The sequence below is a fragment of the Dama dama genome, chromosome 6, assembly GCF_033118175.1.
Source record: "Dama dama isolate Ldn47 chromosome 6, ASM3311817v1, whole genome shotgun sequence".
NCBI lineage: Eukaryota > Metazoa > Chordata > Mammalia > Artiodactyla > Cervidae > Dama > Dama dama.
This window is the reverse complement of record NC_083686.1, coordinates 45,568,795-45,595,436: the sequence shown is the minus strand read 5'-3', so window position 1 is coordinate 45,595,436 and position 26,642 is coordinate 45,568,795. Positions and strand designations below refer to the sequence as shown.

General features: G+C 46.4%; 1 protein-coding gene across 1 annotated transcript; it reads left to right on the top strand.

The window, feature by feature from the left end:
- Nucleotides 1-19,268: 19,268 nt before the first annotated feature.
- Nucleotides 19,269-20,866, top strand: GSX2 (GS homeobox 2). The gene is made up of 2 exons (XM_061145280.1): nt 19,269-19,842; nt 20,526-20,866. Exons 1-2 carry the CDS (start codon nt 19,269-19,271, stop codon nt 20,864-20,866), a joined length of 915 nt encoding a protein of 304 aa, XP_061001263.1.
- The last annotated feature ends 5,776 nt before the right edge of the window (nt 20,867-26,642 follow it).

Sequence of the window (26,642 nt, the reverse complement as noted above, 5' to 3'; positions counted from 1 at the left end):
GGAAGGAACAGTCAACTTGACTTAATTGTTTTCTGAGATTTAACCCAACAGTTTACATTATCTATAAGAGGCTCATTGAGGTGGTAATGTATGTATCATCTAAGGAATGGACAAACTGCTTTGCTGTGGATTAGCATAGTGATTAGCCTGTGAGCAGTTTGTCTAAGGAGATGCTTCCTTCAAATGTCCTTGCTGGGCTGATGTAGCTCCCACTCACCTTAGAAGTGATTTCATGTTGGCTCAGAGTCCCACTCCGCCCTCCTTCTGTCAGATTCCTGTATCTTCATTCCCAGAGCAGCCTTCCTGTCACCCACCACCAACTATGAGGACCAGTTTAAGGGCATGTCACACAGCAGGTGACCATTCTCGTTAATATCATAGAGCAGCTGATCATTCATGATGAAAGCATGACTGTTGACTAAATCAGGGTCCATTCGGGCCCAGCTACACTCCATAGCACCAGCATGTGGTTCTATCCTGTCATGCCTGATTTGAGATGTTTTACGAATGATGCAACTTGGCAAATGAATCCAAAATCAAAAGCTCTTTAAATGATAATCTCAGATCAACTATGAGTGATACCAATCAAACCCTGAATGTAATGTCTCCAACATGTTATTTTTATAATTAGTGCCCACTAGTAGAGACTGTTTTCAGGTTACTGAAATGAGTTTACAAACTTAGGTAACTCAGGATCTACCATCACATATGCATCAAATGTCATTTTGATAAATGCCACTGCCAGGGTCAGATATTGCTTTCTGTTCTCATTCCTAAAATCATCAAAAACAACATTTTGATGGTTATGTTGAGAAGAGCTATTCAATCTGATTTAATTGAGTCAGATTAGGTTTATAACATTAAGGAACAGTCCTACGATCCTTAATCCCCTTTTTGTTTCTGTATCATAATTAAAGTAACATGGATATAACTTTATTAATAAAATTTGAATTATATTTATCTATATTGAGTCTTCATTTTTCTGTCTATTCAATCTTAAGAGATCTTATGATTTATTAACTACTATCTTTATATTTTTCCTACATGACATTAAATTATACAACCTTAGAAATTTTATTGCATACTTTCTCTTCTAGATTAGTGTTAAAACGTCCCTTTGCAGAAAACTGATTTTTATCTTTATCTTTATTTTCTTCCAACTTTTCTATATTTTCTTTCCCCTGAGATATATTATTTCTTTCATCATAATTATAGTGTCCTCTGTTTTTCTTTCTTTTTTTTTTCCTTAGCTAATATTTCAAAGGTGGAGGAGTGGTAAAAAAAAAAAAAAATCTGCCTGCTAATACAGGAGACACAGGAGACACGGGTTTGATCTCTGGGTTGGGAAGATCCCTTGGAGTAGGAAATGGCAACCCACTCCAGTATTCTTGCTTGGAAAATCCCATGGACCGAGGTGCCTGGCAGGCTACAGTCCACAGGGTCTCAAAGAGTTAGACATGGTTGAGTGACTGAGCTTGCATTCATGCAATATTTCCAAGATACTTTAATCACTCACTGAAAAATTGTGTTAAAAATTTAAACTACATGCCATTTTTTTAAGACTAGCTTTTAAGAATACCTCTTTGCACTTAGATTACAGAACAGTGGGTATAAAGATATTTCTTAAAACTTGGAAAGATCTTGAACAAAGGGATGCATATTTTCTCCTATCTAGGACATTGGGTCAGTCAGTCAGTTTAGTCAATCAGCCGTGTCCAACTCCTTGCGATCCCATGAACGGCAGCACGCCAGGCCTCCCTGTCCATCACCAACTCCCAGAGTTTACCCAAATTCACGTCCATTGAGCCGGTGATGCCATCCAGCCATCTCATCCTCTGTCACTCCCTTCTCCTCCTGCCCTCAATCTTTCCCAGCATCAGGGTTTTTTCAAATGAGTCAGCTCTTCGCATCAGGTAGCCAAAGTATTGGAGTTTCAGCTTCAACATCAGTCTTTCCAATGAACACCCAGGACTGATCTCCTTGAGGATGGACTGACATTGGGTAATAGCCACCAATTGTCAAAATCAGCATTTCCCAATGTGAAGTCACTTTGAGAATATCTAGTCCAGTGAAATGCTTGTAGAAAAAATAAAAAGGGAAGGTAAGTATTTTTTCTTTTTCCTTTTCTTCCTTTCTTCCTTTTGTCATTGTTGTTTGGTGTCAATTGTTATGCTTTAAGGTATAATTAATGAAACTGAATTCAAACTGTCTCAGTAGGTAGACATTTGTTGACTTCACTGATGATTAAAGTCTAGAGGTGGGACAAACATGGTACAATTTGATCAGACCTCCAGCTCCATTTCTGAACTCTGTTTATATCTATATATTAGATTTCTGCTCTTCTCTGAAAAATGACTGCAGCAGATCCATCCTTCATACTTACACATCACACTCTCCAGAGCATGTGAGAGACTAAGTATTCTTGAACTCCTCCTACCCACAGAAGTTCTGAGATTTGGTCTTATTGGACCCTCTCAGATTATAAGCTATTTACCAAGCCAATCATAATGGAAGGGACAATATACACTGATCAGCTTAGTCCAGATTACAGCTTCTTCTTTGGAGCCATAGAGAGTGTCAGCTTCCCTAGAATTCCAAGGCTGAAATCAAACACTATGAATGCTGTAGAAATAATTAACCAATGTAATAAATTTGGGAAATACTGACGTATACCTACTTCTTAATTCAAGTGCAATCTTAAAAATGGAGAAGACTCAAAATCTGTAGAATAAGCATTAAGAAAAGATGAGCCCCATGAGATTTATCAACAGATCCCTAAAACTTAATATAAGGAACTACTAGAAAATAAGCCCAATTAGGAGAAAACTTTATCTCTTTTCTTTGCCCTAGTGCCATGAAGACTGCTTGACATATAATGAGCACTCAATAAATATTTGTGGAATTAATGAAGGAGCTAATTTCTAAAAAAGGTTCTTTTATCTGAACATTAGCAAGCTTTGTTCTCAAAGGGAAGGAGGATCCATAGGTCTCTAAGTAAGTCTCTTTGAAAGAAATGGGCATAAGATGAAACAATTTTTCCAGTTCTTCATTGGTCTGGCTTCACATTTACTGAGATACACCCTCAGCAAATCCTTACTTCTCTGTTTATCTTTACCAAAAACACTCAATCCACACAGGAAAATTGAACATCTGTGTGTTCCTATAACTAAAAATAGCCCATTTAATTACAGCACTCAGTACACAGCCCTGTACAAGGTGGAATGGAAAGAGATCAAGAAAATACAGAAACTATTTTTGTTCTTTAAAAAATTAACACTAAACATATGGTGTTTTGGTAAGATTATGAATGGCAGAGTCTCAAAGACATAGATTTGAATCTAGGTTCTGAGTTTTACTAATCATGTGCTCTCAGGCAAATTAACCTCTCTAAACTTCCATTTTCTCATCTGTAAAATGAGGAGGGTATCTTCTCACTCAATCAAATGTAATAACACAGCAGAATGCTTAGTCTGGCATGTGTGCCTGTATGCTAAGTTGCTTCAGTTGTGTCTGACTCTTTGTGACCCTATGGATTGTAGCCTGACATGCTCCTCTGTCCATGGGATTCTACAGGCAAGAATACTGGAGTGGGTTGGCACGCCTGTCTCCATTAGTCTGGCATAGTGGACACTTAATACATGATAGTTACTATTGTTATTAAACTCATCATTTAAGAAACCTCAAATTGTCTTAGTTGAGTAGTCCATTTAACTCAACCATCTCTCTAGATGATGCTAGGGCTAGTCTATAAGATACTGCTCTTGAAAGATTAGCATCTGTGTAAATAGAACCTGAGAAATTACACCCCAGTGTATACTATGTAGAGATAAAACTTATAGCTACTATTTACGTAAACATTGAGGAATTTTAGATGACTTGAGTTTTCACTATTAGGAAGAAAAAGGTAGAAGAAAAGGGTAGAGGCACTTTAAGTGCCCTAAACACAGAACTCTATGTGCTGTGGACCACAAACAGGCCTGACTGCTTAAAACAGAGAAGTTGGTCCAGAATGTACTAGGATGTGGGCAGTTAGATAGATAATGAGGTGATGAATGAAAAATAAATAAAAAGTTATAGCTGATGATAAAGGTATGTGCAAAGGTGTATGATTTTGTGCAATGATTTACCATTTCTCCCTGCTCTTTTCATCTACCTGGGAACTCAAAGATGAGCAACCTTCTTTCTGGAGGTGGCTATGACAGACCATTTTGCAAGCACTTGAAGTCCTTAAGGAAATACAAACATCTTGTGACCTGGAACAGTCATGTGGGATTCTGACTCACACTGGGAATCTGGGCGATGCTGCTGCTCAGGACCAGACCATAAACATCTGATTGCCCTACTTGATGGGTTCTTGGCAGGCTAAGTTGTCAACAGCCCTGTGGAGACAAAGTCATATCAATCAGAAAACGTCTAAGGTCTACATGGAAAGGAAGTCTTTTGGAAAGAAAACAAGGCAAGGTATCTGAATGCTACCTTAGCATTTCTTTAACTCACTCTGTTTCTATCAGATGGGTTAGGATAAGGAGAAGAGTGCTCAGGCCAACCTTCTAAGGCACATGGTTGGCTAAAGGAGACTCTTTTGAATACTAATCCTGTATTTCTACCAAACTGCCTTACAACTTTGATTTTCAAATCTATTGCATTCCAGTTCCATTGTCAAGATAGAGTGACCAAGAGACAAAGTGACCTGAGGACAAAGAAATGAGACTCTAGAACAGAATCAGCTCTCAACAAATATGTTAAATACTATGTACCATTTACTCTGATGGGCACTAAACCAAAACAACAACCTTGATGCCTTTCCCAACCACCATACTATCCATCACCTCAACCCTGAGTAATTTCATCTTATCTTAATACTGCAACTATTATAAAAATACAGTTTGAATACTATAGACGAACGCCATTTTTATTCCAACCCCAATTTCTCTTAAGTTCAGATCCATATTTACAACACTACTATATGTAAAAAATTTCTCCTTGGTGGTTCAGAGAACACTTACAACTCAAAATCTTTAAGACCAAATAGTTTTTCTTCTTCCTCTTCCACCCACTCTATCTACAAGCCCATTTGAAACAAACAAACAAAAAAACCAGCTTCTCTTCCAGCTATTACCACTGGGTTAATATTTAACATCATCACCATCAATGCAGACACCTGAGATAGAAATATAAATTTCCCACTGCCTCTTCTCTTTCTGCACCTATGTTCCAACCAATTGGCAACCAAGGACTGTTTGTGGTCCCTTCCACATGGCTCTTAAATTTATCCTTTCTTTTCCTTTCCTGCCACCACTGATTAGTGTGACCTTCATCATCTCAGGACTGGACTTTAAGACTTTAACTGCTTCTGGTTTCTCTCTCTTCCAATCCATCCTTTTCAATGGGTTTCTCTCTCTTCCAATCCATCCTTTTCAATGATTATAATATAATCATTGCAATTTTCTGCTCAGCACCTTCAGTGACTGTCCATTTAGTATAGCGATATCTCCTAGTGCTTCACTTGCCACTTGGACCCTTTGCTTTCCACCCCTCAGCAGCCCTCGCTGTTTCACCCTGCTGTATGCAGGCATTCCACTCCCACATGATGGAACATCCATCTTCTAGGCCTGTGCCCACCAGCAGACCTTTGACCTAGAAGTCTCTTCTCTCACGGCTGTTGTTGTGGTGGCATTGTTTTGAATCTGAGCATATCCTACAAACAGTTCAAGTCCCGATCCCAGGGTCCCTGATGCCAGCTAGAAGAAAGAATGGTTCTGTTCTCCATGGTTCCATAGACTGTTGCATCCCATTAGAATTCACGAAGGCTGTGGTTAGATTCTGGCCATCTTCGTAACCCTAGTACCTAGCACATGTAGGAACTCAGGAAATAATGGTAAAATAAACTGATTCAAATTTCAATAGCAACTGCAGCTCTATTTCAAGAAGTTCCTCTAGCAATATGGCCTAGACCTTATATTTAAAATTGGCCATTATTCTGATATGCTTTCTTTAGGGTTTACAACTAAATATCCAAGAATCTTATCTGGGTAAGAATCATTCTCTGTCCAGTATAAATGGCATTGTGATCATTATTAGGTACACTGTTAGAAATTCCATTAATTTGCCTGATCTCAGAAAAAAGAACAGGTAAAAAAACCCCTTTAGAGCAGCAATGATACAGTTAATTTTGGCTGCCATTGTTTCTAAACTATGCCTTCTGCATTCATAATTAACATCTCTGTTGCTTTCGAGCACCTGGAACTAAAAAATAGTGTATAACTGAGACAAGTATTAAATTCTCAATGGAGATGGCATGGAGATAATCTGTGAATAACCAAACATTGAATTAATATTTCAATAAACAATTAAATTGTTCTTTTCCTTTTCTTGTCTCGAAATGTTTAAATTTTTCCTATTCACATAAAAAAGTAACAATTTATGCCAGTTGGGGGATAACAAAGAAGCAACTGTCATTTATTTTATTAAACGTGAACATCTTTGAGGAAAAAGTATTATCTCTAAAAATTTGTTCAGAATTGGTAATTTTATATTTACATCTATTTTTTACATCTATTTTTTAACTCCTTTTGTAGTTCAATATGATAATTTGTTGCTTTAAAAACAATTATTGATTAATGGCTATTGAGATATCAATGCTCTCGAAAGGAGATGTCAATTTTTACTAGTATCTGTGGAAGACAATAGTGCTGTGTATGCCCAGAGAATGAGGGATATTATCTTGCTAAATCAGTTTGTAGTCAATGAGCTCATCAGCTAAATCTGATGGACTGACAGAGAGCCCAAACATGAGGAAAGAACTGTAATACACTGACTCAGACAGCCTGTTGGTTTGCCCAGAGCAGTTAGACAAGGGAGGGCATTCCGCCAAGTCCAGAGATTCAGGGCAGACTCCAAATAAGCTTGAGCTAACAGGACAATATCTCTTGTTTTCAACTCTGTGCAAATTATAAACACAAGAGGATGTGGCCATTGTGTTATGTCCCCCAAGCACTACTCATTTAGCTGAAAAGCAGACAGTGGAGGGAGGACCCCAGCCTTCATCCTGGGGCAGGATTTAGAAGAATCTACTATGAATCTAGTAACTTAGTTTTCCTCATTGAGCCAAACGTCTCTCACCCAAAAAGACACTCTGATTTAGATTTTAGTCCTGGATCTCATTTGGTCAAGTCTTATAACCTCTGAATACCTCATTGTGGAAATAACAACTAGGGGGAAATAGTCCTATCTAGCTTATATTAATTGTGCAGATTCAGTGACATAACATATTTAAGATACGTTTAAAACATATTCTTTGTAAACTCCAAAATGTTATGCAGATGTAAGATATGAGTTGTGTTTAGGCATCTACCTAGAACACTGGCATTCTTCTTTCAATCCTGTGTCTAGTATTTTTGAGCACTGCCTACTGTGCCAGGCTCTGTTCTCAGTGACCCCAACAGATCCCAACAGATAAATATTCTCCAGGAGCTTTCATTCTTGCAGGGAGATTCCACCATAAGCATACTAACACAGTACATTATACAGCATGTTGGAAAATGCTAAGTGTTATGGGAGAACAAAATGGAGCATAATAAGGGGGTTGGGAGGACAGAGGGCATAGTAGAGGCTTTGGTATCTTTAAAATAGTGAAAAAAATGACATTTGGGATAAGACCAGAAGATGAGGAAGTGAGCTTATGGGGTAGAATTCTCAGCAGAGGGGAAGGCCAGTGCAAGAGAGAGCCAGACAAGCAAGGAAGGCAGAGCAGGCAGGTAGGCCAATATGAGAAGAGGAGGTCAGAGAGATGCACACGGCCAGATCATGGAGGGCCTTTCTGGCCACTGTAATATCTTCAGTATAGCTTTTGCTCTGACCTGATTTGACTCCTATTTTTAGAGGCTCCTCTGGGTGCTGGGTTGAGAACAGACTGTAGAAACAAGTATAGGAGGAAAAAGCCTAGTCAGGAGACTAGAATGTAAGGTAGACCAGTATGGCAATTGTGGGAATGTGGAGGGGGGTCAGGCTCTGGATATTTTTAAACATAGAGCCATCAGGACTTCCCAGTGGATTAAACGTATAAAAAGAGAGGAGTCAGGAAGACGACAAAATTTGGGTCTGACGGACCAGAAGGCAGAACTGCCAGAGATAGAGATGTGCCCATATGGAAGGGAATTGAAACTCCTCCCTGTCTTTTTCCTTCTAGTTGCAGGAATTCTTCCTGCAAATGTAAAACTGTGCCTAGAGGAACAAGATTGAAATGATCTATTTGGTGATTGATGGAGGAACTGACTATTCACACTAGTTCATCTTCCTGGACCTCAGTTTCTCTAGTTGTAATATGAAATGAGCCAGCAGGATAAAGGCAAAATTCCATTTCATTTTGCTAAATTCAAGAACGTAGATGGTGCCACCAATTCTCACACTTTTCAAGATTTATTTTTGATGTTATTTTTTTCTCAAAAAAAAAAAAAAAAACCTCAACAAGGAAATTCAATCTTTGAACATGCCCTTTTTGGTTTAAAAGAAAATTATTTTGTGATCCTAGTTAGAACATCAAAAAATGAATCTTAATAAGACAGATTTCTTTTTTAAAAACAAAGTATGTCCTGCAATTGTTTATACAGTATCTTATTCCAGGGAGTTACCTGGCTAATCAGGAAATATATTTCCTATGTTATATTTCATCAGAAATCTTGTTCACAAGTTAAATTACAGCATGTATTTTGTGTCACTGTGAAAATACTCCCTTTTACTTTAATGGTACACGAGTGAACTTGAAAAGCTTCTAAGGTTGCCTGAAAGAACATTTGGCTCCTGTAGATTTTTGCTTTCTTCCCCCATTGCTTTTTCACTTTCTCCTGACAACAGCACTATCGGTGTCATTAATTCTGGAGCACAAGAAGTCACTAGAGGAACTTTCCTGGTGGTTCAGTGGCTAAGACTCCATACTCCCTAGCAGGGGGCCTGGGTTCCATCCCTGGTCAGGGAACTGGATCCCACATGCCATAACTAAGAGTTTGCATGCTGCAACTATTAATAAGATCCCACATGCTGCAATGAAGACCCAGTGCAGCCAAATAAAAATAAATAAAGAAGTCACTAGAGAAGACTGAAGACCAGGTATCTGATAGAGCCTGATTCTGGAGAGGAATGCAGGATAATCATACACAGATTAATTTAAATCCTTGGATAATCTCTTAAACTGGTAGCCCACAAACACAGCATCTCCCCTTCTCCCACATTGCTTGTGACCTGGGGAACATCATCATCACCATCATCATAGCTGGTATATTGAGTGCTTACCACGTGCCAGGCATTTCCCCACAGTTATCACAACTTAACTCAATTAACACCCACAGCCACCCTATGAGAAGAGTCATGATTATTTTCGTTGTCAAAGGAGGGGAGCTTCACACCCAGGACCTCCTAACCCTAAGCCCAAGCTCAGTGAAAGGGTTGAGGCTGGAATGGAACCGGGATACACAGACACTTGGTTCAGTGAATTGTCTTATTGGTATCACTGTCTGTCTTAAAAGCCTTCCATGCCCTTCTGCTTGAGGGCAGAGACCAAAATTTTAGTTTGTATCAAATCATCAGTATTTGGCAAAGCAGTTACTCATCAACAGAAAGCCCTGTGAAAACTCCACAGTGAGTGAGTTCTCCCGGTTTCCCCAGCACCTAAAGCAGAGCCTGGCTTTGTCTAAACGTCGCTTAGGACGTCCTCTGCCTTAGCAGAGGACACATAAATGTCCACTGAGTGAGAAAATGGATGGAAAGATGATCCAGACAGGAGTGAGGGAAACCGGAGGCAGGCGGCGAAGAAAAGAAGGGGACTCCTGGAGGCGTCGCTCCGAAGCCCCGCCACTCAGCAGGTCCTGGCTTCCCCGCCAGGTTCTCTCGGCTCTGCTCCCCCCGCCCCCCACTCTGACCTGGCAGCTTCCAAGGCCCCCAGTCGGAGGAGGAGGTGTGCTAAGGAGGATGCCCACTGGGTGAGCTGGAGAGAGCCGCTTTGAGGCCCGCGGAAGGACCCGAACCCCATGCACACGGCCCACGAAGGCGGTGGTCTCATATGCCAACTTCACACACACACACACACGCACTCTCTTCCACATTCACACTCATACTCAAACCCTCATACTCCCCATACTCTTCAGTACACACTTGCGGGCATGCACACACACGTGCTTCCACAAACGCACATACTCTCGCACATACGCATTGGGACCCCACACTTCTCACAAACTCACAGTCACACGCCCAATCATATACCCTCGGCAACACATATATCCTCACACAGTCTCTTTAATTCTCACATTCATACATCCACACACCCCAATATTCACAGGCGCCCTTATGCTTACAACCCCCATTCAAGCTCCTAAATACCTACACTCTCCACTTTTAGACTTAACTCATATTCACACTCCTCGCCTCTTCATACGCTTGCTGATACACAGATGCACATCACATATACCCTCCCGCATGCACTCATTCTCATACTCACTCACGCTCACCCCCACACTCGCTCACACGCTTCACCCGCGCTTGCGCACGCATAGACTCTCAAGGTTCTCCAGACCTGCACTCAGCTTGCGCATGCGCCCCTGCTACGGTGAGGACGCTGTGCCCAGCGTGGATGCCCGTGTGCTTGGAGTTTGGGGACTGTTGCTGATGGAAGCGTTTGCAGGTTGTGGGTTCAAGGCGATCTCTTAGAGTCGTTCGTTTTCCAGTGAGAAGTTAGCCAGGGAGAGGAGCAGATCAAGACTCAGAGAGGGAGACAGACACCGGGAAGGAATGGGGTGCAGGTTTCCCGCGGTGGCAGCTGGAGCGCTGGGTAGGGGCCGACCGGCGGGGAGTGCCTATTCACCGCGTCTAGGGAGCGGCCTCGCCGGCCTCCGACAGCTTCCGTATCTCTCGGCCTGGGGAGAGGAGTGACTGGGCACGGACTTGGGACAGCCCCTGGCCGCGCAGCGCCAGTCCCAGTGCTCAATCCCTGTGACCCAGAGGACTCAGCACAGAAAGCTGTGGGCCACGGTGAAAAGGGGGACGGGGTCAGCGTTAGAAAATCCTCGGTTTGAATCTTCCCTCTCCCACTTCTAAGCTGCATGGCTTTGGACAAGTTGCATAGCCCCTCTGAGCCTCATTTATCCTATCTGCAAAATGAGGGATTAGTCATTCAACAAGTATTTACTCCACTCCTAATATATGCCACCTCTGGGCTAGACGTTTTATACACACCTGTGAATAAAAACAGACGCAGTTTCTGCCCAGGGCAGCTTGCACTCAACTGGGGGAGGTACTCAACCAGCACTGAGATAAACCTGAAGACATAAATACTGATTATGATGACAGCTTTTGAAATAAGAGGAACAAGTTGCTTTCACCTGGCCGACTGTCTTTAGCACTTACTATGTTCTGGGAGCAAGTGAATAAAAACAGTCATATTCCCTATCTCATCCCACTCCAGTCTATGCCTTTTCTATAATATGGGCTACATTAGACTGGCCTTTGTAACCTTTAATTTGCAGGAAAGCCACATTAACCAAGGAGTGGACAATAAACAAATTCGAAATAATAAAAGTATCTTCCTCACAGGGTCACTATGAGAAATACATTTACTTCTCATGAAATAAATTTCTCATGAGAAATACACTAAAGGCTTAACTCACAGCTGAGGACATAGCAGGGGCTCCACTGCTATGCATGAAGTAGATAACTAATGAGGATCTGCTGTATAGCGCAGGGAACTCAACGCTCTGTAATGACCTATGTGGGAAAAGAATGTTCAAAGAGTGGATACGTGTTTACCTGATTCCCTTTGTTGTATACCTGAAACTAGCACACATCCTTGTAAATCAACGACACTCCAATAACACTTCCCAGATGGCTCAGTGGTGAAAGAATCTGCCTGCCAACAGAGGAGATGCAGGTTCAATCTCGGGGTCAGGAAGATCCCCTAGAAAAGGGAATGGCAACCCACTCCAGTAGTCTTGCCTGGGAAATCCCATGGACAGAGGAGCCTGGCTGGCTACAGTCCATAGCGTTGCAAAGAGTTGGACATGACTGAGCACACATGCATACGCCAATAAAAATCATTTTTTTAAAATATAGTAGGTGCACAATACATACTAGATATATTATTAGGAGATAGTATCACCTAGTGCTTAAAACTTCCAGCTTTTACATTCTACAGACAGGATCTGAGTTCTGGCTGCCTCATCTTTAGCTCTGTGACCTTGGATGAGCCTTTGAACTTTAATAAGATTCAGGATTCTCACTGGAGAAATAACAGAAAAATAGCACTTTATCTGGTAGGGCAGCTATGCAAATTAAATGAGATTTTGTGGGCAAGGCACACACAGTGAGAGCTCGGGAAATAGAGATGCTCATACCCTCCTGTTTCCTCCTCTGTAAAACCGTCCGTCCTCCAAGCAGTAAGGTCTCTCCAGGCCAAAGGAGCCTTGAAATGTAGACCGCAGTCCTAAACAGGGACTGCCAAAATAAAGCTAGAGGCCTCCGACGGGCGGAGTAGGGGGTGGCGAGGCTTTCCTGGCGGGCCCAGGTTGAGGAGGCTACTGAACTGTTCGCCCAGAAACAGAGGGCTGGAAAAACCACGGGACTGGGCGCCTTTAGCGAGCGGACGCCGGGCTGCGGAGGAGCCTTAGCTGGCAAATCCGGCCGGGAAAAGGCGTGTGGGGGCGGTGTGGTGATTGGGCAGAGGCCCCGGCTTCCTGGTTACTCACTAGGAAACCCCGGGCTCTGGTACCTCCTTCCCAAACCTCAGGATCCGTGGAGCTGCAGATCGCAGATAATTACAGGAAACAAGAGACGCCGCGAGCTCTCATTAAGCACCAGGCCGGGTGCTAGGCAGCCCCTAATTCCTGGAGAAGACTCGAAAGCGGCGGGCGGTTTTTTTCCTGGTTCACAGAGGCAGACCCTGATATTCTTCTACCAGTCTAAGGGAGACCTCTTTTCAATACTTTCAATTAGCCAAAAGAAACTCCTCTCGGCATTTGGGTGCGCCCTTGGGTGGCCTGACCCATTCCCTCCAATCCAGTCCCAGGCCGATGACAGCCGGTGGTCCCGCAGGTCACTTCACACTTGGGCTTTCTCCGCTCCCAGAGCCGCTCGGGCTTTGCTTTCATATTCACGAGACCTTTTGTAAGTAACCAGCTTTGAGTTGGTTTATCGCTTCCTTCGACAAAGTGTAAATTTCCAGGGGACGGGCCTTGCGCAGTGGATCCCCCAGTCCGGAACCAGTTATACAGTGGGCTCTCAGCACCCACTTTCAACCACTATCAGTTGTTCAATGGGATTCAAAGCGGTTATTATCTTGGATAAGTGACGGTAGGATTTACCCATTATTTTTCAGCCCTCACCAGCATTAGGACCACGTAGAAAGCGCGCCATGGTTTTTGTTTGTTTTAAATTTCAGTGTTCTGGCCACACACCATTAAATCAAAATCTCTAGGGCATCCATACTCCCCAGGTGATTTTTGTAGATGATCAAAGTTGGACACCAGAAAGGCCAGCTTGCTAAAAAATTATAATGATTCATCCTCTTTTTGGAAACCTTTTTTAAAAATAAAAAACCGTCCTGAATCCCATTACTAAGGAGCCATTTGGGCCCAGTGCTTTCAGCAAACTTAGGCCAAGGAAAGTGGAGAATTGGTGTTAATTCAGCCCTCCCTTTATATTCCCAGATCCCCCCTTCCAACCAAAACCACTAACTTTGAAAAACCCAGTTTAAAAAAAAAAGGCAAGCGCCAAGAGAACTGGAGAGGGAGGGAGATGCAGCATTTGCTTCAATTATCTGGATAATTGTTCCCCACCTCAGACCATTGTTACTAAAATGAAACAATATTCTATAGGATACAGTCTGGGCCTTTTCAGGCTTGCTCCCTGCAGAGCCCAGCACACGCTGGGCACTGAGAAGGCGCTCAATAAATTTTATTCTGGTGACAGAGGAGAGCTTTAAATGGGGGAGGGAGGCCTTGTTAGGCTTAAGGATTTGGGACTGGGTGAATATTAATTAAGGTGAATCGGGGAGCAGAAGGGCTGTGTGGTGGGGACTGGGTGCCATCAAAACTCTTGTTCTGAAGGCCGTTCCTGAAATTCTCGGCCAAACTCCTCACTTCTTTCCCAGAACCTCCCCCACCCCTTCCTCTCTGAGGGCCGAATTGAACTCTTGCGCCTGTGGCGAGCACAAAGGCGAATTCAGGTTTCTCAAAGGCCCATCGGTTCTGAATAAACAGTTGGGACAGGCAAGATCATTTCTGGTGGTGGGTGAACACAAGGTCCGCAGACTGTGCTCTCCAGGGCCCGGCCTCTCCCGGCCATGCATTAAAAGTAACCGTAGTGGGGCAGCCAAAGGGGCAACCAGGGCCTAAGTCCTCACCCCTCAGCCAGCGCAGGAATGGGGGACTGACTCCCAACTGCCTGTCTTTCTCCCCACTGGGGGCTTTTCAAGAGGGGCTTGGGTTCTCTAAGAGTGTGTATTTGCTAATTGCAGCCTTGGCCTTAATGAGATTCTCTGAACTCCCCCGAGCCCGTTTGCAGGTTACAGCCTCATCTGGGGACCCTCATTTTCCACCCTGGCTACACATCCCGTGAACAATTTCCTCTCTGGCTCCTGAAAAGCGAGCGAGCGCCCCAATTCTGCTGAGTGCACGTCTCGGCTAATCCAAGGCCGGCGGGCTTTTGATGGCCACAATGCAAGTTACGCCCAAAGAGTGTCCCTTTGGTCATATCGACAACGCTTGGCTTCACGTCTGCAAGTTAAACGGGCAGAAACCCGGCCGAAACTCCCACGCCAGACGCCGGGGCATTTCCCTCTGCCCTGCTCACAACACAACTGGGGAGTGGGTCCAAGGGAGGAGGGGGAGGAAGGGGAAATTTTAGAAGAGGGATCGGGGAAAAGTCCTGCTTCTCAGTCACCATCTACAAGAAGAAGTGGTGGGGGAGGACCATTTTCTCCTGTATTTCTCTTATTTATATGTATTTATTTTTCCATTTTGCTTTGTTGGCAGCTTTACCCAAACAACAACAAAAATCAAATGAGAGCGTTTTCTCCTTGTCTTCACCTAGGTAGCTGCTTTCCTGCGGCCCCTGAAATGTGACTCCTTCATAAAATCAAAATTTATGATTATTCAAATGTTGGGGACTGTGAAAAGAGAGGAAGAAAGAGAGAAAATTAATATTGCAGCTGTTCTTCTGATTAATGAGAGATAATTGCTCATGAAAAGTCACCCCTGTGGCATTTTGTTGTCTCCTGGATCTTTGTTCTTTTCCACTATTATTGAGGACTTTCTTGAAGACTAAGCGGTTCTTTTCAATTTTGGGGTATTCAGAAAGGGTTGCCTGGTTACAGAGAATGGGGAAATCTCGGGCTATATCGGGTAAGATGTGCCATAGACAGCAATATCACAATGCCACTTGGAGAAAAGGATGGATACAAGTTAACGATGCGCTTTCAATAAAACATTCATAGACTTGTTCACGCTTTGATAATGACCTCATTAAAGGGAGCTGGGGGCAAGTAAGTCCTGTCTCCTGTTTGTGTTCGGCTAACAAAACCCAGCTTTGAGATCATTCATCGCTTTGGAAACTAATATGAAATCAATGTAAGAGGAGCAAATAAATCCGAGGCGGCCCCGCCAACTCCTGGCTGTCGGCCCCTGCTCGTGGCCTCCTCCCTATCGGGCAGAAGATCCGGCAGCAGAACCCTGTGGGCAAACGCTGAAACTAAGAGGAAAAAAAGGACTTGGAGTTGGGGGAGGCGGGGAGCAGAGGGAGGGGCAAAGCAGGAGTTACAGCCGCCGGGGGGGGGGGGGGGGGGGCAAAAAAACCCCAGTAAGCACGTCAGTGGGTCACAACTCTACGTTTGTTGAATAAGTAATGCCAAGTTCACACCGCTCCTTATTTCCCTGTTTTTGCCGGTGACAGGAAACAGGAAGAGGAAAACGTGGGGTTCAAGTCTGGTGTGATCCCAGATGGGGGAAAGTACTGGAAGACTTTCTGAAAGCTATATCCAAGAATTCACATCTCAAGGTTGAGCTGCGAGGAAATTGCTCATCCAGACTCGAGTTGGACAGTTTAGAGGCAAGAAGGTGGCTCTACTGAACTGCTTTGAATTTTTTCCCCTCAGTTGAGGGTAAGGATGGGGTATCTCGAGTGCTCAGGGGTGGGGGATGGTGGGGGACAATTTTTGTTACCTTTGCATTTGTGACATCATCAAAGATAAAGCAAAGCCATCCTCTATCATCCCCAGCAAGAGGGAGGGGAAAAAAAATCAAAGGATTTCCGCCCCCCCCAAAAGAACTAATTTTCTCCTTGAATTATGAAAGCAATGGCTTAGGTAACAGCCTGTACTCTGTACCCGACTGCTTAATGCCGAATAAATCCTTCCACGTGGCTCCCCGAGTCGTGGCAATTAGAGCTCATTATAGGCTCATAAGAGCTCTCACTTCGGGGATTACTTAATGGACGATGAAATTTTATCGGACAGGATCACTGAGAAATAAAATTGGGTGGCAGCGGGGGCCCCATGGGGGCATGCCAATGGCCTGCCCAAGGTCCCTTTCTGCTTCAAATGGGTTGGAGGAGCTGCTATCTGAGGAAGGGCAGGGCTAGCAGGGTCAGTCACAGAGCTGTCCAGGGCCGTGGGGGGATGAGGGGGCTACGCACATGGAAGGGGAGCTTCTGAAGATGGGGCTGGAGTGGGGGAAAGAGGAGAGACAGAGAGATTCAAAGAGAACTAAAGAGAGACTCCAGTGTGGAACATGACCCCAAAATACTTGCTCATGGCGGGCTCTGGCCATTGACCCAGTACCCTAATAGACACATTTCTCACTCGTGGTCTGCTTTCAGCCTCAGGCCAGCCCCAACCCGCTGCTCCCCTTGCAGTCCTAAGCAACCCCAGGGGCCTTTCACTTTTTTCAAAATTCCCCAGCACACCAACTGGATGTTTCTGTAGTCAGACATTAATTGAGTTAGATGCTCAAGCATCATAATTAGGATTCTCTAAAATAAAATGGTCCTCACATAGGCACAACTCCCAGCATATTAGCATAGAAGTTTTCCCCATGCACAGAACTAGAACCACTGCAGATCACAGTGAATAAATAAATGCATATATTATATAAAATATAAGTGAAAAAATATGTATATACTTATAAAGTGAACAGGGAAATCATGTCACCTATTTGAACAATTTAGGCCTGTCAAAACATCCTGGCACTAGGCATCTCCCAATGGTAGAGCTCCCAGTCTTCTTTCTGAGGCTGCAGTGACTCGGGGACTGCCTGGATTCTCCCATTTGAAGATGGGCTGGGCCAGGCAGGCTGGGTTGAAGCTGAGAGCTTGCGATGGCTGCAGCGGCAAGCCTTGTGTTACAAAAGTAGTTACAGCTGAGCTGCCCTGAGTTAAGCCTTGAGACTCCTTAATTGTTGTCACAAGATGTTGGATTAGCACATTTCTGGAATAGCTGTCTGTTTACACTCTGGAGACCCACTGTCCACTAACCGCTTTCTAATTGAATTCTAATCACATTCAAATAGCTCAATAACCAGCCTCAGCTGCAATTCATAAAACTTTAATTGCCATCCATAAATCCTGGGCTCCCCAGAGCGGGGGCGTCCCTACAACCCAATTATACTTCTCTAGCAGGCAAGAGAGATGGTCACAGAGATGGAAAGGGAAAAGGAGAGACTGAAAAATAGAGACAGCCATGTCACCAGCTGAGAAGCTGGTCTCCCCTAGGATTTTGACCCTTGGCTCTCACAGGTGGAGGGGTCTGGTCACCAAGTTTCTTCGAATCATTGTGATCTCAGGCCTGAAGTTTGCCATCTGAGGAAAAGGATTGGACTTGGAGCTGTTGCTCACCCTCCCAGCCAGACTTTCTACAGGGTGAAAGAAGAGAAAGCTGTCATTTCTGCAGCCTTGCCTTCCCCAAAGATCAATAGCCCCTAGGAGGACAGCTAGTCTCTCGCAGAGTCTTTGGTGCACCAGTCTTCCACTGCCATTCAGGGAGGTTTCCTTTACCAAACCACTTCTCCCATACTGAGGCATCAAGGGGCTCAATTCCTCTTTAATTTTTAAGGGCTTTAAAAGAGGTCCATAGAAGAGCGTGCTTCCTAGTTAGTCTTCTAGCTGCCTAAGATCTGTAAAATGCAAAGGGGTAGGAGATGGCAGGACCCAGAGCAAAGGCTTCCCTCAACCCCTGCCCAGTTTCCAGAAGGGCCAGGGATTGGTCCTCTCCCCAAAGTCCTTAGGTTGGAGTTTGTAGGGTTGGCCTGGAAATGTAGCAGTGGAACCCCGTGGAGAAAGAAAAGAGTGACCCTTTCAGTGTCTCTCTCTGCCAAAGGGGGAGTTTCGGGTTCGAAAAAGGCACAAGGAAAGATGGTTGATCTGAGTGGTCCCAGGAAGGCCCCAAGTGCCAAGCACTTCAGAACTTCTGAAGCATCAAAATGAAAAGTTCCTCTTCTTAGCTGGGAGGCCTCTCTGTTATGCCTCCCAGATCCCCCACAACCACCTGAATGACATTGGCCAAGTCCAAAAGCTGGGGGACTCTGTGTGCTTGTGTGTGCCTGTCCCACGCTTTGCTCCAGGGCTGGGCCGCTGCCGGTCCACAGCGGCACAATCCTGTTCTAAACCTCAGGCTTCATACTATTCCGTGCCTTATCCACGGCTGGCACAGAGGAGCAGGGAGCACGGGGCATTCCGATTAGAAAGGCCTCCAAGTCCCCACCTGGTGCGCTGTGCAGCCGGAAGCTTGGAGGAGTTGGTCTGGGGCCCAGGCTAGGGAGAGGGGTGGGATGGAGGATGGAGCTCTGTGATTTCTCGGGAAAGCGTGGAGAAAGAGGGGGAGGAGGCCGGCCTCCCCGGGAAATTAACAAAACCTACACTTTGCGAAGTCTCCCCCATCCCCCTCCTCCGAATTCTTCCCTGCCGCGCGCCCGCCCCTCCTCGCCGCTTCTGTTGTGACTCGGGCAGCCTATCCCGAGGGTGGGGAGCTTCGGAGGAGCAAGAGCCGAGCGGTACTCCGCAGCATCACGTGTCGGGGTGGGGGCTATAAAATCCCGGAGCCGGGGCGTCGGGCGGGGGACTTGAGGACCAGCCCTCTCCAGGGACCCCTTTGTTCGCAGTCCAGGCGCCGACACCTCGGCGTCCCCAAGGGCTTGACCGCCTGCGTCCGCGCCGCGCCCGGGGCCAGAGCTCTGGACAGGAGAGGGGAGGGGGCCCCCACGACCGGCCGGGTCCTCCAGCCACCCACCCCTCCCGACATGTCGCGCTCCTTCTATGTCGACTCGCTCATCATCAAGGACTCCTCACGGCCCGCGCCCTCGCTTCCCGAGCCGCACCCCGGGCCAGATTTTTTCATCCCGCTGGGCATGCCGTCCCCGTTGGTGATGTCCATGTCCGGGCCGGGCTGCGCGTCCCGCAAGAGCGGCGCGTTCTGCGTTTGCCCGCTCTGCGTCACTTCGCACCTGCACTCCTCTCGTGGGCCCGCGAGCTCCGGCGGCGGGAACGCAGGGGCCGGGAGTGCAGGGGCCGCGGGTGGCGGAGCGGCAGGAGCCGCCGGGGCCCTGCCCCTGCTCAAGAGTCAGTTTTCTTCGGGTCCTGGGGACGCCCAGTTTTGCCCGCGCGTGACCCACGCGCACCATCACCACCACCCGCCGCAGCATCACCATCACCACCACCAGCCCCAGCAGCCCGGCTCGGCTGCAGCAGCGGCGGCCGCGGCGGCAGCGGCGGCGGCCGCGGCGGCCTTGGGGCACCCGCAGCACCACGCACCTGTCTGCACCGCCACCACCTACAACGTGGCGGACCCGCGGAGATTTCACTGCCTCACCATGGGTAGGGCGGGTCCTGGGCACCTGCGCGCTACGCCTTGCCGGCTCCCGGGAGTAAAACGTCGCGCCTTCAGTGGAGGAAGTGGGAGCCTGTGGGGTGGGCGGAGGGGACGAAGGAGGGGCTTTTAGAATAACTGCGGAGTTGTCCCCGTAAGTTCCGAGAAGGTGAAAGTTAGCCTTGCCAGCCTCTCCAAGAAGCTTGGTGCGCTCGACTCCAGTACCTGGTGCTCGAGTCTGGGATAATAGCGGGCCCGTTGAGACTTTGAACTTGAGAGCTGAGAAACCCGAGGTTAACGGACTGAGGTTCGGGGTTGGTGTGTTTGAACTGAAGTGTGGCAATCGGGCGTCGAGGCTGGCTAAAAGCGTTTCGATGCTTTTGGTTAAGCCTGCCTTTCCGCTAGGTTGGACAGGAGACCACAGGACTCTGCCAACCCCTCCCCCGCCCCCACTTTAATCCTCTGACTTAACATCCCCGAGATCAAAGGCCTTCGCTTGCTTTGGGCGTCTCTGTCCTTCCCGGCTAAGTAAAGATTTGTCTCCAAATGAGAAAGAGTGAGGGATGGATACAGGTGTTTGGTTGAGCTTCGCGGGTGGGTCCTTGAGAGGCATCGTTTCCAAGAGAGGGCCTTGGGGTGGGAGCGCCTCGCCCGAGAATCACCTTTCTGTCCTCTCTTGGCCCGTCTGCAGGGGGCTCGGACGCCAGCCAGGTACCCAATGGCAAGAGGATGAGGACGGCGTTCACCAGCACGCAGCTCCTGGAGCTGGAGCGGGAATTCTCTTCCAACATGTACCTGTCTCGACTCCGGAGGATCGAAATCGCCACGTACCTGAATCTGTCAGAGAAGCAGGTGAAAATCTGGTTTCAGAACCGCAGGGTGAAGCATAAGAAGGAAGGGAAGGGCACGCAAAGGAACAGTCACGCGGGCTGCAAGTGCGTTGGCAGCCAGGCGCACTTCGCGCGCTCCGAGGATGAGGACTCCTTGTCGCCGGCCTCGGCCAACGATGACAAGGAGATTTCCCCCTTATAAGGGAGGGCCGTCCCCCCTCGCCCCCTCAACACACGTGCTCCCGGCATCTCCCCTAACTCCCGATGTGGCTGGCACCCAGGGGCCAAAATCCTCACCCTTTCGGTGGTCCCACCTGGAGAAGCTAGAGAGGAGCTTTCCCCGGGGGCGTGCATACCGGGCCTGACCCTTCTCCTGTCTCCTTGATCTGTCTGTTTGGGGCTCACTCTCAGTTATAGGTCGTCGTTGTTGTTTTTTATGTAAATAATCTAGATTCAACTCAGTTTTGTCATATAACAAAGGAAAAACAGGATTGGTTTAAGTTTAAAACTGTATGTGGGTTTTTTTAAAGCGCATGTCATTTCCCATTCCCTGTCTTTCAGAACCAGATAAGAACATGGGGTTTCTTGATTATTTTTTTAAATGAAGGTATTGAGTTGCAAATAACTTAGAAAATTAAACCCTGTAGGTCTTGCTTTCTGAAAATTTGCCTGAGGAGAGTCTCAAATCCAAGTCACTGGAAGTCTCTTTGTGAATAGTTTTATATAAAATTTATATTTATATTTATTTAAATAAATGAGACAAAAATCAAGGTTTAGATTCGCGGTGTTGGCTCTCACCAACTTCCTCTGTCTCTCTCTTCCCCCTATGGATAGAGAATAAAAGTGTCTGAGAATTTACAGCAAAGTAATGACTGTAACTTGATAATGCGAGTCTCTTGGTTGAGGGAGTTTGTGACTCTGTAGGATTTGTGTCACCAAAACTTCTGCCAAGACACTTTCAGTCATGATGCTGCCTACCAGGTAGTACTCCCCATTCTTAAAATAGCTCTCTTCCTCACAGCTGACAGGATAAATCCATTTAGAGTGACACTGACAATTAATGAGAGGCAAACCTTTCAATTTATTTAGCAGGGGAGGTTGAAAGTCCCTTACCCCTATTTATTTTCTGTAGCAGTCCCTCCTCCCTTTTTTCCTTCTTCATTTCTCTCAAATACTAAAACCTGAATTATGTGAAGGAATCTGAATAGTAGGAATTGTTTTAGGAAGGGCAACAGTCCATCAAACAGGTTGGAAGCAAAAGCATGGAAACTTATGAATGATGCTACAAGCGACTAGAAACAATACCATTTTTGAGTGTTTGTCTAGCTAAGAAATTAGCTGGTTTCCACCACTGCTGTGAAAAAAAATTTTTTTTTCAGGAATAGGGAGTTAGTCTGTCCAAAGATATGCATTCTCAAGTTTCCAAAATAGCTCAGAGGTGCCCTTGGACTTTGGGGGTTTTTCCCTTGTCTCCTTTTCACCTAAATTAGTTCCCTTCTAGTCCCACTGCTCCCATCACCTTGCAGAGTTCACTCCTGCAAGCCTGGCCCTGGAGAAGACTTTGGCTCTGCCCTGGCTCTGCCAAGCCAGGCAACCTGACTCACTCTTCAGCACAGCTAGGTTCTGTCCTTTAATGGAGAGTGAAGCTGGAACTAGGAAGTCTCATTTCCCTGAAGGCTGAGTCCCACTAACACCCACTGGTGTTATTTCGGATTATTTTCTGTAAAGATGCCACCCCAAAGGTCCAAGCCATAGGAACTGTTAACACCACATACACCTCTTTAGGTCTGATTTACTTTAGGTCTATAGGGACTGAAATTTGAACAGGTGAGCTTGCAGATCTAGTATGGGAAGGAGGAAAGAGGGGGAAAGATGTGACCATGGTTTCCCTGGCCAGAGATTCTCTCTCCTCTCTCTCTCTCTCTCTCTCTCTCTCTCTCTCTCTCTCTCTCACACACACACACACAGACGCACACATGCGCGCGCGCGCGCGCACACACACACACTCCAGAAAAGGAAAGTCTCCTTTCACATTCCGGAGGCCCGCTGTCAACTCTTATTCTGGTGCTGGTCGGGGCAGGCGAGGCGCGGGGGTGGGAGTTGGGGGGCGAGGCTGGACGGCTCGCCCTGAATGGGGAGCTGCTGGGGCTTTGTGCGGGGACGTGGGACTGGGCCTGCGCAGTGGTCACAGGCAACCGGCTCGCTCCTGCCCCGGGCAGGGGCTCAGGATCTGTATCGCTCTCTAGCTCACAGAGAGCTAGAGCTAGCCCGAGCAGAGCTTCGGGCCCCTCGCCCTGTCGCGGCTAAGGGGAAGGGGCGCTGGCCTGCCGCCTTTCCCGAAGATCCCTTCCTCCTCCTTACTAATAAACAGGCATCTCTGGGCACCAGTACAGGGGTGGAAAGGTGGGGGTTTCGTAGCTCAAAGAACCGGCGCCTAAGGAAGAATCCCTTCGCAGGAAGTAACCGAAGGCCGAAGAGCCCCGGCTGCACCTCTGAGCCCTCCTGCTAGTTCCTAGATAGACGACTCCGTCCCCATCCCATCCGCACCCGCCCCGGCCCTTCCGTCGTCCCCACGCTCGGGCTTGTTCCTCCCCAAGTCTCTGCCCTCGCAGATTTGAGCATCTGCACCTCTCCTGACTACCCCCATCCCCGCCCAGAGCCACCCATTTGCCACACCGGATGCCGCTCCTTGCCCAGCTCCACCTCCCTGAGAAGGAGACGCCGTACCAGTCCTCCTGGGATGGTCTCCGTACCTCTCCCTCCCCTCTTGGGGAAATTCCTTGGGGAAGAGAGAATAAACAGGGGATCCCGCACGAGAGGCAAAAAGCTTCAGGCAAAGACGTTGGACATTCTCCAAAGAAAGTTTCCCCGGGGTTCCTGGGGAGGTCCTCCATGTCCTAGAACATTTGGAGCAGAGTGAATCTTCTTGTCACTGTCAGAGTGGACCATGAGGTTTCCTTGTCTACTATTTTACACTTCCCCAAACCCCTTCCTCCCGGAAAAATTTCAGCTGAGCTTTAGGAAGTTTGGGAATGAGGCTGTGGGGATCTGTCTGATTTTAAAGACCTATGGTTTCTTCTTAGGTTAAGAACACCTAGGCCAACACTCAGTGTACAAATACTCTGCTCAACGATCTTGACATCAGCCACTCTAAGAGAATTGTCCCCAGACTTGTTAAAAGAAGAATGTTTAAGATGCATGGAGTCACCCTTACTTTTCTACCTGGGAAGCACTAGATGCTAGTTTTTCAATATATCCCACTTGAGACACAGAACTCTGTTCCCACAAAGTTTGGCCTCTTGGGGGCCTATAACCACATCATGGAAAGATAAATAGAATAAAAATGATAATTAAAAATCCGGACCTTGCTCCACTAAGAGAAAAGACGTGAGCAGCAGGAGTCATTAGTGTGGATGGATCCCCCTCTTTAAACAGGAAAAGAGCTGGGGACTGGGGAGGGGGGACAGCAGGAAGAATGACCTCCTGCCTTTGTGTCCTGACCCAGTCCAGACAATCCCAGCAAAGAGGAAGAGACAAGACCTTTCGCCTTCACCCTCCCACTCAGTGACCAACACAAGCCCAAGGCCAAGGGCCTAACAATAATCGTGGCACTCAGCAAGGCTTCTTGACTGCAAGCCACGACGAGGGCAGAAGGGACTCAGTAGCTATCCTTGGTTATAGAGACACTATCAGCATGGACCCATGGACCTGGGTGATAGAGACGCTGTGATGGTAGATCCTACTCCTCTCCTTATTCTGAAGAGGCCATCATCGTTTACTCCCTACTGCCAACCCTCAACATATCCCCCCAAGGATATCCAAAGATAGTTTAGGAGAAACAAAAATTCTGAAGTGACGTCTTTGATCTTCTGACTTTCTCCTTCCTCCCCTTGTCCCCACTCCTCACCAGTGCTGCCCACTTATATCTAATCAGGATTAGGAATGCAGTTCGCTAGGTCCATCCTGACTGTGGTCAGGGAATTGCCAGAAAGGTGGTTGTTCTAAATGAAAGGTGGCCACAGAGGGCAACTGGGTCTGTGCGTGTATATGCGTGTACCCATACATGTGTGTGTATGTGGGGGGAACTCCTGATGGTGGTCGTGTAAGTGGAAAAGAAAGGGTTATTTTTACTAGATTTTTTTCCCTTTTTTCTTTTCTTCCCACTTCTTTTCTGCAGTTTTCACTCATTTTTCATGGCACTGCTTGGGAGACTTCTTTGAGGGAGGCAGGAAGACACTGAGAGTTGGGCTAGAAGAAGGAGGAAAACAGATTCCCTCGTAGTTCAGTCAGTAAAGAATCTGCCTGCAATGCAGGAGACCTGGGTTCAATTCCTGGGTCGGGAAGATCCCCTGGAGGAAGGAAATGGCAACCCACTCCAGTATTCTTGCCTGGGAAATCCCATGGACAGAGGAGCCTGGCAGGCTAAAGTCCATGGGGTCGAAAGAGTCAGACGTGACTTAGCACAACTAAACCACCAAACATGACAGCTCTGAGTAAGACCTCAGGTCCAGCCTTAAGGGTGTAAGAGAGAGGGGGAACGTGACACTTCCAATAGAACCTGTTTGCTGGAGGAAATTGGGTTTAAAGGAGCAATCACTGCTTTAAAAAGAACTCCTCCCATCCTCTCCAAACACAGCCTAAAGCTGTCCTAGACTTGAATGCAGCTCAGAGCATCAAAGCAATTGTTCCTATTTTCATTATTCACAGGGAATCTTTGAATGTACCTGTTAAGGTGACAGACCTCTTAAAAGGGAAATTTTTTTCCATGCAATTAAATGGTGCATTTACTAGGCTTCTATTAACATAATTTAATATAAATCTATTTTATAAATCTTTAGGCTCACATTACTGAAGATTGAGCTTCTCTGAAAAAAAAAAAAGCCCATGTCTCTCCCCTAAATTATATGGAATAGAATCCAAAAACTTGCTATTCTAAACCAGCAGGAAATATTAAAAGTAGAGGAATTTGTATTGTCTTTTGTTAATGGTGGAGGTATAGAGAAAAGAGTCAGCTTGTCTCCCAGATGATGAGGAATTCCACAGGAATGAAGGGCTCTTCACCCAAGGCTCTGGCACTTGGACTGGGTAACACAGACTATAGTTGGAACCAGAACTTAAAGAGATCTCTTAGGAACAGAACTGAAGCGGAGCTCAGATGAATAAACAACAGCCAACCCTGGCTCCCATTTGGAAGCAAGTTTCTTCTGTTTGGGGACAGAAAGTCCAAAGCCTGTGAGCCCCTCAAATCCCTGCCATAAACTACTCTATATGGAGATAGATATCCTTATCAGTTCGCGTAGCTGGACTTGTTGTTCTCAAGTGCACCTTCCAAAAGCTTGCCCATCCCACTGTCTCTGAAAATGGTGTTTTGCATGCCCTTATATTGGGGTCAGTGCCTGCCCTTCTGCACCAGGCATTGCACTTCTGCAAGCAAAGCCCTGTGTGTTTCTGAATTCTCGTCCTACCTTTGTTGAATCTTCCAAATTCCAAACCCAGGAAGGCCCCAGGGGCCCCTCTGAGTGAATCTGGACAGATCGGAAGTGTGTGCTGTGTGCTTAGGAAAGTAACTAGTTTCAGATTAATGAAGCAGTGACAATTTCAATCTGCTTAAAGGCGGAGGTTGGCACTGCCCAGGCCTGAGCGTGGGGAGCTCGCCAGGCTGGGCTTTATATTGTCCGCTTTTCTGAAGAGCAGACAAAGATGGATAGAGAGACATTGAAAAGCAGGGGGCGTATTTCAAACAGCCTCATAAAGAGGGCTGTCACTTTAAGACAAGAACCATAGTGCTTTGATGACTTTGTATTAGCTGCCCCATTTCAAATAAGGAACTCAAGTCTCTAGTGAGAGGAGGAAAAAGGAGACGGAGAGAGAGAGGGAGAGAGGGAGACTGTAGTGATATTTAGCCTGTATGAACACTGCAGCAGACTAATTCAACTTTAAGCAACTGTTTGGTTTCTGAAGTTCAGGGAGAAACAACC

Coding starts and splice junctions, on each gene's coding strand:
- GSX2 (XM_061145280.1), top strand. CDS start 19,269: ATGTCGCGCTCCTTCTATGTCGACTCGCTCATCATCAAGGACTCCTCA. Junction 19,843..20,525: donor ATTTCACTGCCTCACCATGG/GTAGGGCGGGTC, acceptor GCCCGTCTGCAG/GGGGCTCGGACGCCAGCCAG.